General features: G+C 40.0%; 1 protein-coding gene across 2 annotated transcripts in view; it reads right to left on the bottom strand.

The window, feature by feature from the left end:
* FLT1 (fms related tyrosine kinase 1) overlaps window positions 1–14,922 on the bottom strand; it is a 112,397-nt gene that overhangs the window by 89,583 nt on the left and 7,892 nt on the right. For both annotated transcript variants that reach the window (XM_030466072.1, XM_030466076.1), the window contains exons 2-3: window positions 6,438–6,534; window positions 5,917–6,137 (exon numbers count right to left, since the gene is read on the bottom strand). In XM_030466072.1, the coding sequence (XP_030321932.1) occupies window positions 5,917–6,137; window positions 6,438–6,534 (318 nt within the window). The remainder of the gene's footprint in view (window positions 1–5,916; window positions 6,138–6,437; window positions 6,535–14,922) is intronic.

The following is a 14,922-nucleotide window of genomic DNA, read 5'->3' as shown; positions in this document are numbered from 1 at the left end:
GAAATATAGACATTTCTTTCAGAGCTAGGTGGCCAAATTGTTAGGGTGGTCACTAGAGGGATAATAGAAATTCTGCCATGAGACTCATCAGACCTGTTTTAGACTTCTGTTTTACACAATGAGATGAATCATGCTCAGGAAAGGCACTATTCAACTTCCTCACATGTAGGTGTCCATGTTCCTTAAGAAAAAAAAAAATCATGGTTTCTATGTCTGGAAGCACAACACGTCTGCAAGAAGGGTTTTCCCACTCTCACCTCTGCTGAGCCTCTAAAACAGACCTCTTCAAACTCAAATGATTTCTAAACCTTGAAGGAAGACTTGAGATAAATATTAATAATCACAGAAGTCCAGAAAAAAAATTAAAATGGAGAGGAATACTCTATATCTGGGGCATGTTCAGACACAAAACATTGCTAGCACAATAGTACAATGATTTTTTGACAGGGTTTGTTTTCTTCAGGGCTAGTTATAAAATGCTATCATCGAGATAGGTCCATAACACACATAAACCACCATTAAAACTCCTCAGAATATTACTCTTACCCCAGTAGAGCAATTACGGTGTTAAAAAAGCAATCTCTAGAAAGGTTGGTGGACATTAGGAACACTTTTTCAGATGCATCCCTCCCTCTTGGAGGTTCATCTTGGAAGTGTATTTCCTTTTCAGTAGGAGCCATAGACCTTTGTTAGGAAGAAGGACCCTGGGGGGCTTGGTGCATAGCTCTTGATGCTGCCAAGGGACCCACACATGCTCTGCTCAACAGATTGTGCTGTGATGTGAAGTCCATGCAATGACAAAAGCACAGCAATTAGAGGTGATTGACGTCAGCAAGTCCTAGAGGGCTCTGTTTTGCAACAGGAACCTCATTAGACAGTCAAAATGTGTCCGCATACTTGATACAGCTGTTGCATAGCTTAATTTCAACTAGTTTCCTTTTCATAACAGAAGCACTATCACATTATTGACTCTGACAGTGTAAGCCAAAACCGTACTGCTCATATGTTAAAGCTGTGCCAAAAGCAAAGACAAAAAAGGCACAGCAGATGAAGAGTTTCCCAGGCCTCAGCAGGTTCTTCTGCCAGTGTATTATTTCTGAATAAGAAGAAGAAAAAAAGAAAAAGAAGAGCAACAACTCCCTTTCTGTTAAGTTTCAGGTGTTTAGACTTACTACTCTTTTTCACATCTTCAATTATTTTGAGTTTGATTTTTCTGATCTAAGATAACTCGGGGGAACTCTTTGGATACCTTCCCTCTTCTGCAACATAGTACCTTTAGGGTTACTCAAGTCAATCCATTCAAGCTAAATCTTAAATCCACATTGGCTCTGGGGCTGGATCCAGCTCTCTGTCAACAAATGGACCTCTCAAGGAGATGCCATAGACTCAGCACTTGCAGAATACAGCTCCAGAGTTTGAAAATGCACTCAAAACCCCACATGTTTTGTCACTTCAAAGGCTAAAATTTTGAACCATTCACTAATGCTAAAGCCCTTCATTTTGGACTGTCCAACCCAAGACACAGGTCGAGCTAAATATTCAAAACTAGGGGTCATGTTTGACATTGTAGGCATCAGTAAGTACTCTCAGGACCTGTACCTTTAACTAAGCAGCTATGACTTATCTCACCAGACTTAAATAATCTCAAAAAAAGACATCTACTCTAAGCTTGTTCTCCAGATCCCATGTAAAGTCAATAATGAGAAACACATCCCAGAAGGTCCTTCTTTTCTGTCTCTGTTAAGTACAGAAAGAGAGTAGACAACTGACTCAGCCTAGAGGTCTGATTCTAAAACAGAGTATTTTGAATGGCACTTGATCGAAGTACCAGTAAATGTCTCATTTTGCAAATAAAAGTATAAAATCAGAAGATGTGCACAGCAGGAGTGTGAGGAGAGACAAGGAGAGAGAGAACATTCAATATGAAATGAGATAAGGCCCTTCAAAACAGCCTGCTAATAATTTGGTGTTTCTGAAATGTCTTTATTCCACAATTATCTCTTTTCAAGCAGAAGATACCCCATGCCTCACCCTAATGTGTAGCCGGAAAGGAGTCTCTTGTCCGGGATCGACGCGTTGATACGGTGATATAGACTCGTAGGATGTGATCTGAGTCTATTGCCCACAGTGTGGAACTAGCAAAGATGGTCTGCTGCTATGGAAGCAACCAGCCACTCTCTCAGCTAGCTCTAGAATGAGCTGCCTCGGTGGGTGTGAGCCTCACTATTTATTGGCCCCATGGTCTTGCACATGCTCCGTAGGGGCCCTGTCCTGGCTGGGCACAGGTGGAGTTGATAGCAGCTCACACCCACTTCTTGATGATCAGAGGCACCTGGTCGCTCTGTTCCACTACACTAATGTCTTCACAGAGTGTCCACTACAAAACTTTCCATTTTACTACTGGGCTGCGTTTACCTAAGGAAATAAAGATCAGAGTAGCTTTTGGTCCAAGAGAGGGGAGAAATTGGCCAAGAGGCTTTGCTTTATTTCAGATTTTTCCCGTGGCTCATGGTAGAAATCAGGCCATCAGTTTTCTTACAGCAAAGTCCAAGGCTGTTAAGAGAATTCATTTCCCTCGTTAGATGTCTCAGTTCCTGAGCTGTGTGTGGTCAAGAGTTGCTGCAGCACATGCTCCTCACTCACTACCTTGTGCAACTCAGTAGTGACCTCTCCAGCTGAAAGAAGGGTGATGTCAAGACTACCTCCTCAAATAAATGTCAGCAGCCCAGCCTGCCTGTTCCTGACCACCCAAACACAGGACTTCAGAAATGCCTCAAGTCATCCTGGGACACATGGGTCTTGTAGTCTCCTAGTCATTGTCTTGTATCTTATTTTTGTGTATAGAAGTTCATCTTCTGATGATAACATAGGGGTCATTGTTGTTGTTTGTTGTTTTTTGTTTTTTTTTTTAAATCCAGTTCATATTCAGTATCACTCTAATTACGGAAATGAATAAGATTTTTAAAACAATAAGTGATGACTTCCTGTACAAACAATATCAACTTTCCTGATCAGATTCTGGGTTTGTAAATAGCAACTATTTGTTCTCATCTGCAGCATGCTAAGACATGGGAAACAGGCACCTTAGTGATCCACATGGAGCTAATATGGGAAATGGACTGACACAATGTCCTGCCACAGGAAACAATACAAAACTAGGAGGGACCCAAATTTTACATTTATTTCCTAAGCACCCACAAATGCATTGAAAATAAAAGTAGGCTCAATAAAGGTAGTCTTCACAGAGGATTTTGTTATCCCCAACTCACCTCCTTCTTGAGGCAGATAATCAAATTTCATGCATGTTCACAGAAACAATGGTTTATATCAAGAGATTTCTTTTCAACCTACTCAACATTTCTTCCTGAAAGTGTAAATATTTGGAGGACTAATATACCTCTCCCCACCTTAGGGTGGAATGACACTTTCAACAGGCATTAAATGAGCAGTGTTGCAGCCTCCCTCATTATCAGTAGTCTGCCCTAACTCTTATATGTGCTTACTAAGACACAATGAACAGTTTTGTATTGAAAAACTGGTTTTCAATCAAAAGGAATGTCAAATTCAGAAAATTAAGATAGTAGAATCAGAATTATAGATAGTTAGGGGTTGGAAGGGACCTCAAAAGATCATCAAGTCTGACCCCCTCTGCCAAAGCAGGGTCACCTTTAGCAGGTCACACAGGTATGTGTTCAGGTGGGTTTTGAATGTCTCCAGGGAAGGAGACTCCACAGCCTCCCTGGGCAGCCTGTGCCAGTGCTTTGTCACCCTCATGGTGAAAAAAGTCTTCCTAATATTTATACAGAATCACCTGTGCTCCACTTTATAACCATTGCCCTTTGTCTTATTGTTGGTCACCCTCGAGAAAATCTTGACTCCATCCTCCTGACACTCACCCTTTACATATTTATAAATATTAATGAGGTCACCCCCCATTCTTCTCTTCTCCAAGCTGAAGAGCCCCAGCTCCCTCAGCCTTTCCTCACCAGGGAGATGTTCCACTCCCTTCATCATCTTGGTCACTCTGTGCTGGACTCTTCCAAGCAGTTACGCTTGCAAGGTGCCAGAGGTCTAAGCTTGATACAGGTTTGCCCCTTAAACATTCTTTGTTCTTTGGCAAGCATAGTAGGAGGAGAAACGTAATCTAATGCTATCTTCAACAGCAACATCAAGAATTAATGACTAAATGTCCTTGAAAAATTAACAAAACCAAGACACTGTGGCAGTCGTCTAACTGATTATTGGCAGGGGGTGGGGGGGGATAGGGAGGCTGGCTACACAAAAACTGTTTCTCCAGTTATATGTTTCTCTTCCATCACCATGTGAATTATACATGCAGATAACCTTGGCTCATACACAGCTAACTGAGGATCTCTTTCAGATGCAAGTAAGCTACAAACAGCTTGGGATGCTGTGAAGAGTTAGAAAGACTGGTTGTGTCTTCCACTTGTAAAAATTCAGGATTCAGAAAAATTAACACTTCAAACACAAAAGAGACCAAGAGAACTTAAATAATCTCTTATATTGTAAAGGGGTTCAGCAGAGAAGTTCTCAGTCAGAGTTGCTCTTCTTATGTGGTGAATGGAGAAGATTGTGAGTAGATCTCAGGTAGAGATGACATCCAAGACTGGGGCATTCAAGAAAGTCCCATGATAGGAAACTTGCAAAAGTCATCCAAGAAAAATTTAAGCTTTCCTAGGCAGCAAGAAATGTTGGTCAGTAAATGAATAACCTAATTTGGTTACATTTCCATGGATGCATCTGTAGCTGGACATCCAGTGACTTGTATGAAACCAGTTGGCTGAGAAAAACACTTTGAGGTGTATTTCAGATGGAGGAAAGTAGGATGAACAGCATTAATTATTCAATAATTCTCAATAAAGCAACACACAAGAATGGGGGGAGCTGTCTTATTTGCTATCACTGCGGTGAGAGGTCTACTTCGTTCTGTTTTTTCATAGCACCAGTCCCACACTTCATGTCACAAAATGAAAACAAAGGCTAATTCACTCTAATATGAACTCATTAGAAGCAGCAGACACATAATTTGGAAAACTTCCAGTTGCACATTCTCTGTAACGTGGGCTTTCAAAATCCTGGTATCTTACAGTAATCTATTAATTTTTTTTTCTCTACATTAAAGAAAAACTAAAATAGAAAATTAAACCTCCTAAGTGTTTGCAATTTCTTCTTTCATTATTGTGTCTATTGAATTCAAGTGTCTGATTAATATCCTGGAAGAAAACGGGATCAGAAAGAAATTTCTTTTATAGTCTAACTGACCTAATTCCATCATTTCCCATACATTACACAATACTTGTTTGCTGAACACAATTCTGTGTTTATTTTGATTCATTTATTCTAAATTTTTACAGTCTTTGTGATGTGGAACTAAAGAGTACATTTTTGAATGTGACTCAGTGTGCAGATGGTTGTTTTCTACCACATGAAATAACTGGGTGATGTGGAGGGACATCTTTGACATCCTTCAGCTGCCTAGAAATCTATAATCTTGCACAGAGGGTTAATGTGGACATTGTATCAGATGTGCAGCTTTCATCACTCATCAGTCCTGGGAGATACGATTCCTCTGATACCCATTTCACAGATTCACTTCTAGTCTACTTCCACGTGGAGTACTACCACGTGGAGTACTATTTACTCTACAGACTGGTTGGATTGGGTCTTTTTCTTTCCTCCTTTTTTTTTTTCCTATCAGATAAAACATCATCATTTGTACTTGAGAGCTCTGAGAAGGCAGATTTTATACATTAATTGGTAAATTATCATGACATTTTGCAAGGCTGAAAAGATCATTCAAAACCCTGTATTTAGCCCCAGCTGAAGTGCCTTATTTATCCATTTTGCTGTATTGGAGCGTGAATACCAAGAAGTGTTAAAAAACCATAATCTTACCGTTAATAAATACATAGACAGTAGATTCCTTCTTCTTTTTTGCTGGACTTGAGGGGTATTTGCAGCTATAGTTTCCAGTGTCACTTGCTTGAGTTCTGCTCAAGGTCAGACTGCTGCAGGACTGCTTCCCATTCCTTCCACAGGCATACTTAATTACTTTCAGCCTTTTGCTATCCTTACTTAGAGTTTCAGGCAAAGACCATGAATGAACCATTTCCCCCCTGCAAATAAAGATAAGGAAGCAGAAACAATTATGTTGGACTGCCATTATATAGCTCCAGTTCCCAAGCTTTCTTTTTTATTATATCAGGCTATTTCTGGGGTTCTCTTTTATCTTGTTTTCCAAAAACAACAACAGAAACAACAAAGAACTATTAAACAATATGCCATTGAAGTTCACTCCCCACCTTTCCCCACAACATGAGGTTTCATTTTTTTCTAATTTCAGTAACAAAAAAAAGAAAGTGGTGTCAGGTGTATGAACTCCCAGCCAAATTATCAGAATAAACTCAGCTAGTTACCTGCAGGTGAGATTTAAAGTCTGGCCTGCTTGAACAACGTGCTGTGTGCCATTTATGCTCAGCTCAGGAACTTTTAATTTTGATCCTGAACTAGATCCTAGAAAAACAAAGAAGAAAAAAACCAGCAACATTAACAATGAAAAATCATCCTGTTCCCAGTCTGCTCCCATTTATGATGTTATAGTCTAAGGGAAAAGCAAAGAAAAGGGGATGCCCCCCTTAACACACATACTCTTACTATGAGTATAGTCTTGCTGTACTGACTCAGGGCTCACGTAACCTTCCATGATAATTACTCAGGGAAAAAAAAGCAAAACAAACAACAAAAAAAACCCGATCAAAACAACAAAAAAACCCCCAAAACACACCAAAACAAAACAAAACAAAAAATCCTAAAAAAAACCAAACCAACAAACAAAAAAACAGAAATGGAAGGTTTGCAAGTTTCAGTCAATGACTTTGTTCTCAGATTGCTCCCTGTGAGTACCACAAAAAACATTCAGGACCTCACATCTACCCAGGGCAGCATTCCCTCGAGCACCACGGGCTGCATTTCCTTAGGAAATACCACTATGGCAGCCCCTTCAATGGAAAGGGCAAAAGTCAGCCCCAGCCATGGCAAAAGCCACGTATTGACTTCTAAGATCCTGAACTCTCACTCAAACAACTTGCTGCAAAGCTGGAACTATTCTGGAAGGAATAAAAGAGGATGAAGGATCTTCTCTTCCTAACTGAAGGTCGCAGCACTGTTACCTCCAGTCTCTCACAAGCTGCAGGCTTCCTACCCATGAAGTGGTGTCAAAAGGTAACTGGACAGCTCTACAATTGAGAACAAGTTCACGGCACCCTCCAGACCAGATTTCTCAGATGCCTGAGAGAGCAGGCATGCCAACATATCCCTGGTCATGGCCACACCATTCAGCTATGGGTGAAGGCTTGGGTGTCACTTTAGCATGAGGTGGCATACAACACTTGAAAAAGTCTAGGCAGACTTTTCACAAACCATGTGAAAGCAATTTTTAAGAAGTTTGTTAAAAATCCCAGCGGTCAGAAGGTTTGAGGAACACAGGACCTTCTCTCACATCAAGCCAGGAAGTGCTGGAAAGGGAGAATGTTTTATCTGTGCCCCATAACAGGCTATGGCCACAAAAGGCTTCATGGCAAGCAGACAGAACTGAATGCCTTAGAGAAGACTCAGTCATTGATCCATCCCATTGCCCTCACACTGACAGCGAAGTGTTCCAGAAGCAAGCAAAAAACCAAGCAAATATTTTGAAAACCAAGCAATATTTTAAAACTGAAAACCAGTTTAAGACTAAATCTGGACCTGAGAGCAATTTATAAATATCTCAGTGCTGTGAGAGGGGAGCAAGAGAGTATCCTAGATAACTTTACATCAAGAGAGTATTTTTTCTCAACATACAAGAGAAGCAGCATCAAGTAAACATAATGTGGATTTTCCACTCAAACACAGTCAAGTAGTTTCAGTTTAGCTATTTTAAGCCCTCTTAAGAGGTCCCTGCTACAGCCAAGTATGAACAGCTGTAGGCACCAAACATAGTAGAAAATACATTAATTTTATTTGATCACTCACTGTATCTTGTTGACTATAGAAGGAACTTTTGACCATCAACTCCAGCTGAGATTGGCAACTAAATTTTAACTGTATAAACCCTCAATGGATCAATGGCTGCTCCAAATTCAGCAGCTTTCTCCCGGCAGTGGATGCATCCTCAATTTAGAGGCTGAATGATAAAACTTTGTTCTGAGGTGTGCACTTTAACTCCTTCAGTCTGAGAAGCCATGTATCCACTGTTTGAGAGAGATGCTAAAAGTATAAGGATTTTGTACAAAAAATGTACAGCCAGCTGTGCTCCATTTGTCAGTAAGTATTTCCTACTCATTCCCTATAACGTTGATGGAGACAAAAGACCTGAATGACCTTCTGGGACTACCTAGCACAATCCATGAAAAGAACCAAGGACCTGATTAAGTCTGCAAAACTGTTTGCTAGAGGTCTTCAGAGACCTTCTCTTCTTTAGCAATATAGGAAGTGCACACTGTAGGGGTTAAGTAACTTTTAATTAACCTTTGGCATCTAAGCAGGCTACATTTATCTGTATTTTTCTTTTTAGCCTTCTATGTCTTATTTAAGCTATAGCTCCAGTAGTTTTCCTGTGCATACTATCACCCATCCCTATTCAGAAGAAGATTTAAAGGGTACACTTAAACATAGACATAAACTAAATTACAGCTCACTTGAAAAGGCTTCAAGCAAGAACACAAATTCTCAGGAGAAAAAGAGGTCCTCTGAAACTGTACCACAAATATTACCAGAAATGTGACTGCTGACACTGTGCAAACACATGGACTTCCTCTGCAATTTGTCTAGACCACCATACTTCCAACTACAGATTAATATATTCTGCCAGCTGTTAAGAGGGGTGGAAAAAGGTGCAGCAAATCATTGAAGAGGCAATTTGTTATGTGGTATCTTGCAAATATACATTTTTCTCACCTACTATTTAAGGCTCTCAATTCTGAAATGTTGGGTCTGCCAAAAAGCGTACTGTGCTTTTATGGAACAGTCTCCTGTAGATGATTACAGTGTATGAGCCCACTCATTTGAAGTTCTGAAATAAAGTCCATGAAGCTAAGCTCTGAGAAATTGAGATAAGACATTACAAGAGCTCAGGCACCTTCTGTGAAGAGCAGACTTTGGATGAGATGGTTTGTGAATGTTTTCTAGCTACACAATGTGGCAGTTTCATGAAACCACCATGTTCCTGCATTTCATTCCTATCCCTCTTGTCATCCCAGATTTGGAGGCTCAGATGCTCTCCCAGGAAGGCAGCGTTTATATCCAGCTTTATGAACCTTGTTCCTTACTTCAGGGAGGAACCTGACCTCAAGCTTCCCTGAACTGCTCCTTATTTCAGCCTCTAGAAAAGCTGAAAGCATGAACAGTGTCAACAAACTGTTTAATGTGCATGAAGAAACCGTCATTAGTGGTTTGCCAGAGGAACCCATTGGGATCAAAGCCCATCTGGCAGAGTTGCAACCCAGTTGTTAGAGAACACCATGTAGGCTGCTTCCAGTGTAAATCTGATGGGAAGGTGGAGAAACCATGTGAGTGACAGGTGCGAGAGCAAATGTGCAGTGCCTGGTCGAGACTGTGGTGATGGGTGCTCAGCTTTGCTCAGCACTGGCACTGGCACCCTGCCCAGAAACAAAACCAGCCACAACACCATGACCCATGCTGGGACCAGGAGACCAGCTCCTGGAAATATGGGTTGCCGTGGTTTTTAAAGTCTGACAAAGATGAAGGACACGAAAACATTACAAATTTTTCTCTTAATAACTCTATGGTGATATAAGCAAAGACATCCACATGAAAGTCTGACAATCTATCTTAAATCAAGCCTACAAAACAAGACAGCCTGGAAGAAGAGGTCTGCCTCAGTTATTAAAATCAAAGAAAAAAACAAAAAACAAAAAAACCCAACCAAAACCCAAAAACAACTCAGCAGATCTTTTCACTCCATGCTGCAGGCCAAAAAGAAACCCTGATATAGACTGGATACATACTCAAGCTTTTGCCCTTTTACACATATTACGCATATCTAAAAGCTTTGCAGTATTTGTAAATATTGTGGGTGGGATGTTGAGGAGTGCTTAGTGTTTGTCTAACTTCGCTCCCATTGATGTAAGCCAGGATTTCATCACCGATTTTAAGGACATTTTAAACTCCAGTAGTTAATCATACTAATATTCAAGATTTCACATGAGTGTATTTGGTGTGATACACCAGATTCATTATATAGTCATTCATTTAGCTTTCCACTCACAAAAAGCTGAAGATCCTATTTGTAGACAATGTTGTTGCTTTTGCAGGCATGCAAGACAATGCTTTTACCAGCAAGATGCTAAGTCTTCAAGAAAAATAGCTTTATTTGACATCCTACCTATTCATGGGTCATTAGCTTCCTTACATTTTTAAACGCTTCAAAACTGATGCAAAGTACAAACGCAATAGAGTTTGACATGTTTACCAGAAAAGAAAAAGGAAGAAGAATAGCAGGGAAATTCCTACTGTCAATATTTAGAAGTGGATTATGCTTTCTATATACCTTCTCCTGCATTTTACTTGACACTGTCTTTTCTGAAGGGTCATGGCTCAACAGGACACATTCACTTATCATTGTGCCTGTCACTAAGCGACCATCAGAAGCCTACCCTTGCACTGACCTACATTGGGGGGCTGCAACTTCTTTTCATGTGACAACAAGAGAACTAATTAATCCTGATAACTGAGGAATCTCCTCCCATAGGAAAAGGGGTGATTTTTTTTTTCTTTTTTTTTTTTTTGCATAATCTATTTGTTTTGGAAGGCTTATTAGATGCATGTGAAAGTCAGTCAACAAGGCTGCTTAATTAATAAGCAAATATTAATTTAGATTGCAGAAGTTAGTAATTCTGTTTAAAATAAAGGAAAGACGATTTGTTTTTATTAACAAAGCCAAGAGTATAATCTAATTTGCAAAGAAACAAAAGAATAAACTTTCTTCAATTATTTTCTGCCTTGCAAAAAAGGCAGTGCTCTTCCTGAATGAAGAAAACAAAAACTTAAATTGCCTGTTAACAAAAAAACTCTGACTACAAGCAATTAAAATATAAAATAAATGAACATGCATATATTTTTCCAACAGAATGCATGAGTTCAGTTCTACAGACATTTGATTAACCATGCCCACATGATCAACCTTCTATTTATTTTAGCTAAACATCAATTTCTCTTAAAAACATGGGTCTGCTAAACTCGAAAATGGGACTATGTCCTGGATTGTTATCTCCATTCTGATTATTTCAGCTTCTATTTGTAAATTTGCTTTCAACACTTTGAACTTTTGCTTCCTTAGACCTAAGAAAGTAAACTCAAAAGCTAGATCTATGCTTAGTTTAAGAAAAAACTACATATGTTATTTAGTTATCAGAATTTTCCTTGAAATTAATAGGTTTAGTAGCCTTTATTTTTAACATCTTTTTCATAATTCAAGGCTGAGTAACTGTCTTCCAGCCACTCCAGTTATCTGAACATGTTGATTAATGTTTTTTTCACCTGCACAATGAGAGGTTAAGGAGAATGATCAGTTTATCTTTGCAGCTTCAGTGTATACAAAGAATTTGACCTTCTGGGTTTAAAGTGCCATCTGTGGGCAATAAAGTTATCCATCATGAAGTAATTGCTTCAGTCATTGTTGGATTTACACGTGTTTTAAGGCTTGTTAAACATAACTGACTCTTTGTGGGTTTTACTATCAAATATCATTTCCTCCTGATTCAAACACATTGAGCAAAAATGTATTTTGTAGAGGACACTCCTGAACTGGAGAGTGGACGTGATTTCTCAACAGGGTCTTCACCTCTCCATACTGCATCAAATGCAGGTCATGCAGTTCAAATGCACCCCAGGACTTTACTCTTGCTTATGAGCTCTTCCTTATGAGTCATCCCACTGAAGGGAATGGGAATACCCACACGGCTGGAACAAGAAATTGCAGAATCCACCTAAAATGCTTAGGAGTCTGGTAGTACCAATGGGCTGACCTTAAGTGCACCCACCTCCTGTGGAAACAAACTGACTCTTACCTCAACCAGAACACAGCCACCAGCTAACCTTGTATGGAGCTGACAGCTTTACCTCGTTTTGTAAGAAAATCTGTGGTTTTGGTAGTTTTCTTTACTTCAGAGCTCTTCTTGCAAGCTATTGCATTACCAGCTCTTCTAAAGGTACTCCAGGCTGCTCTGCGAGTAAATATGGTTTCTTTTTTTATCAAACAGTTGTACCTATCCATAGTAATTCCAATTACATCACATCACTCTACTTTAAAAATAGAGAGAGTGAAAAGGCACTTGTGGCCAACTCTGAAGAGCCATATAGAGTTTTGATTCACATGTGACTGTAAGGAAAAATATTGACCAAGAGGTCCTCCTAGTTTAGTCAACACTGAGATTCTCACCAACATCAAAACTTGTGTTTACAAGACCAGGAAACTTCTAGGCAGAATTGTCTCAAAAATTGAGTGGCCACTGGAAAAAAATAATTTGTTTTTTTTTCCCTCTGTGAAGGGCAAAAATCTGGTCTGGTCCTGCCACATAGCTCAAGGGAGAAAGGATCACTCTGGATAATGAAACTTTCTACTTCTGTAACTGCTGGTGGCTGCAAACAGCTGCTGCTGGAAGGATCTTCTTTTCCCCTTCCATGGCAGCAACAGCCCCTATTTCATACATGTTGCCTAGGTTCCTAGTGCTGAGGCACTGACAAAGCAGGCAGCACAGTCTGGTTCCTGCATCCAGATGTAAGAGCACCATCTCCATTGCCTGTACTTAGAAATAGCTTCCAGGGAAGACCTGCAGTACCCACTCTGAGATTTAAAGCAGTATCTCTAGGTCTTTCAGATGCCATTGAAGTCCCCCCCCTAAAGGAAACCTCCAAGTCCTTCATATACCTGATTTCATACTCTCTAAAGCAAATCCAAGCATCCCACTGAAAATGTGCAGAAGAGAAACTGGGAGAGTTTATCTGTGAGGTAACAAGGAGCTATTCCTGTGTCCCAAGCTGACTTTGACAATTGCCAAGATGAGCAAGCTCATGATCTGAAGCAGCAAGACATAACCCCTATTTCTGTTGAAGCAGAACTTTCCAGGGCAGCTAAGGACCAAGGGGACTTGGAAGGGTTAACAGAGACAGGTTCTTGGACTCTAAGGTGGCTTTGTCCTTGCTTCCTATTTGCTCTTGTGCCAAGTGTGTGCTGGTACACAGCCCACAAACAGAAACACACTCAGGACAGAAGTTGCCTCACTCCTCAACAGATCTATCACTCACACATGCCTCTGGTGTGACTGAAAAGTGTTCTCCTTTGCTTTCAAGATCAAGAGAGTTGTTGGAAGCTATTTACTTACAAAGGACACTTGCCTAAAAATAATCAGTTCATTGACTTGCTCCTTCCAGGACATTCTGATTACCTGGTCTGATGTTCTGCAGCACATGCTTAGAGATTTCTGGATCAAATGCTTAAGTCTGATTAATCTCAACTATAATTTAAGAATTTATAGCAGCATTAGGACATAACAGTCAGCCAAGAAAATGGATAGGTTAACGGGTGAGAAAGCTGGACTAAAATATAATACATTGTAATAGAGTCTGAACAGCGTACATTTTACCACAATAGAGTAGACTGAGCAGACTAAATTGCCTTGAGTCTAACTCCATAATCTGGAATTAAAAAATCAATCACCAGGGCAAACAGCTATGCTACTGCCAAGAAAGGTCTTCACAGGCATACACAGAAAGAATTGTGTGTCCTGCACCTCAGAGCAAGTGATTAGAGTTTATTTACTATCTCTGTGTGTTTGCTGTCCCTAGATGTGTATAGGCACTGACACAAGATTAGACTATCCCACCAATATGCTCAATAGCTGTACAAAAATATATATTTCCCCCATAATTGCCAAATATTTTGTCAGTATCTGCCCTAGCTAAGTCAGGATATGCTTACAAGCTTGTGGTAGTCATTTTATTAAAAACCAGGGGAGGCTGTTTATTTAAAAATTCAGATGCAGAAATTTAACACATGCTGAAATCCCAGCTGGTTATTTGAAATAAATCTGGCTCCTGTTACTACCAACTGAAATTATTACCATTTCCCATCATACTTGGGCATCCAAGGTCATGCAGTTCAGTGCACTCTGCTCACACAACACCTGCTTAAAAGCACTTGCTTCATCATCTCATCAAAACATTGTGTCCTGTCTGCCCTAAAGTCACCAGATAACATTTATGCATGAGCACAGGCCCTATACGTAATGCCATCTAGAAATAAAATACAAAGTTTAACATCCAAAGAACCTGAGAGAAATAAATGTCTTCATTTTCTCTTTTATCTATCCAGTTTTAATAACTCTAGAAACTTAGCATCTGAATTGAGCACATTTGCCTGGCAAAGGTGCTCATTTGATTAGCTATATAAGGAGAAAGCAATTACAGAGAAGAAGTAAAACCAACCATAATTGCAAACCTTTTGTTTCCCATTGAGTGTATGGAATTGGAAATGGGAATCCAAACCTAGAGTCATATGTCTTCATTATGAATCTTCATGGGATCACTGCTTTGGTAAAACCAGACCAAAGGGGTAAATGCACACTTGTACCACGTACATCGAGAAAAGCAAGAGAAATATCACAGTTGTCTCCACCTCGGCCTGGTCTTCACTCCAACAGAGTGTATGCCCAGCTTTAAAAAAAAAAAAAAGGTCTACTGAGGCTGTTCTCAGCAAGGACTCATCACAGCAGGACTAGGCTGTAGCAAAAACTTTCATAGACATATTCAGCATAGATCCATGTGGCTTTCTTGATCCAGGGGTTTGTAACCCCTCAACCCTGATGTGCCTGACCCTGCACCCTGCTTAGGCTGCTGCAGATGAAA

The sequence above is a fragment of the Calypte anna genome, chromosome 1, assembly GCF_003957555.1.
Source record: "Calypte anna isolate BGI_N300 chromosome 1, bCalAnn1_v1.p, whole genome shotgun sequence".
NCBI classification, from domain to species: Eukaryota; Metazoa; Chordata; class Aves; order Apodiformes; family Trochilidae; genus Calypte; species Calypte anna.
The sequence above is the reverse complement of the archived record's forward strand: the minus strand, read 5'-3'. Positions and strand labels throughout refer to the sequence as shown.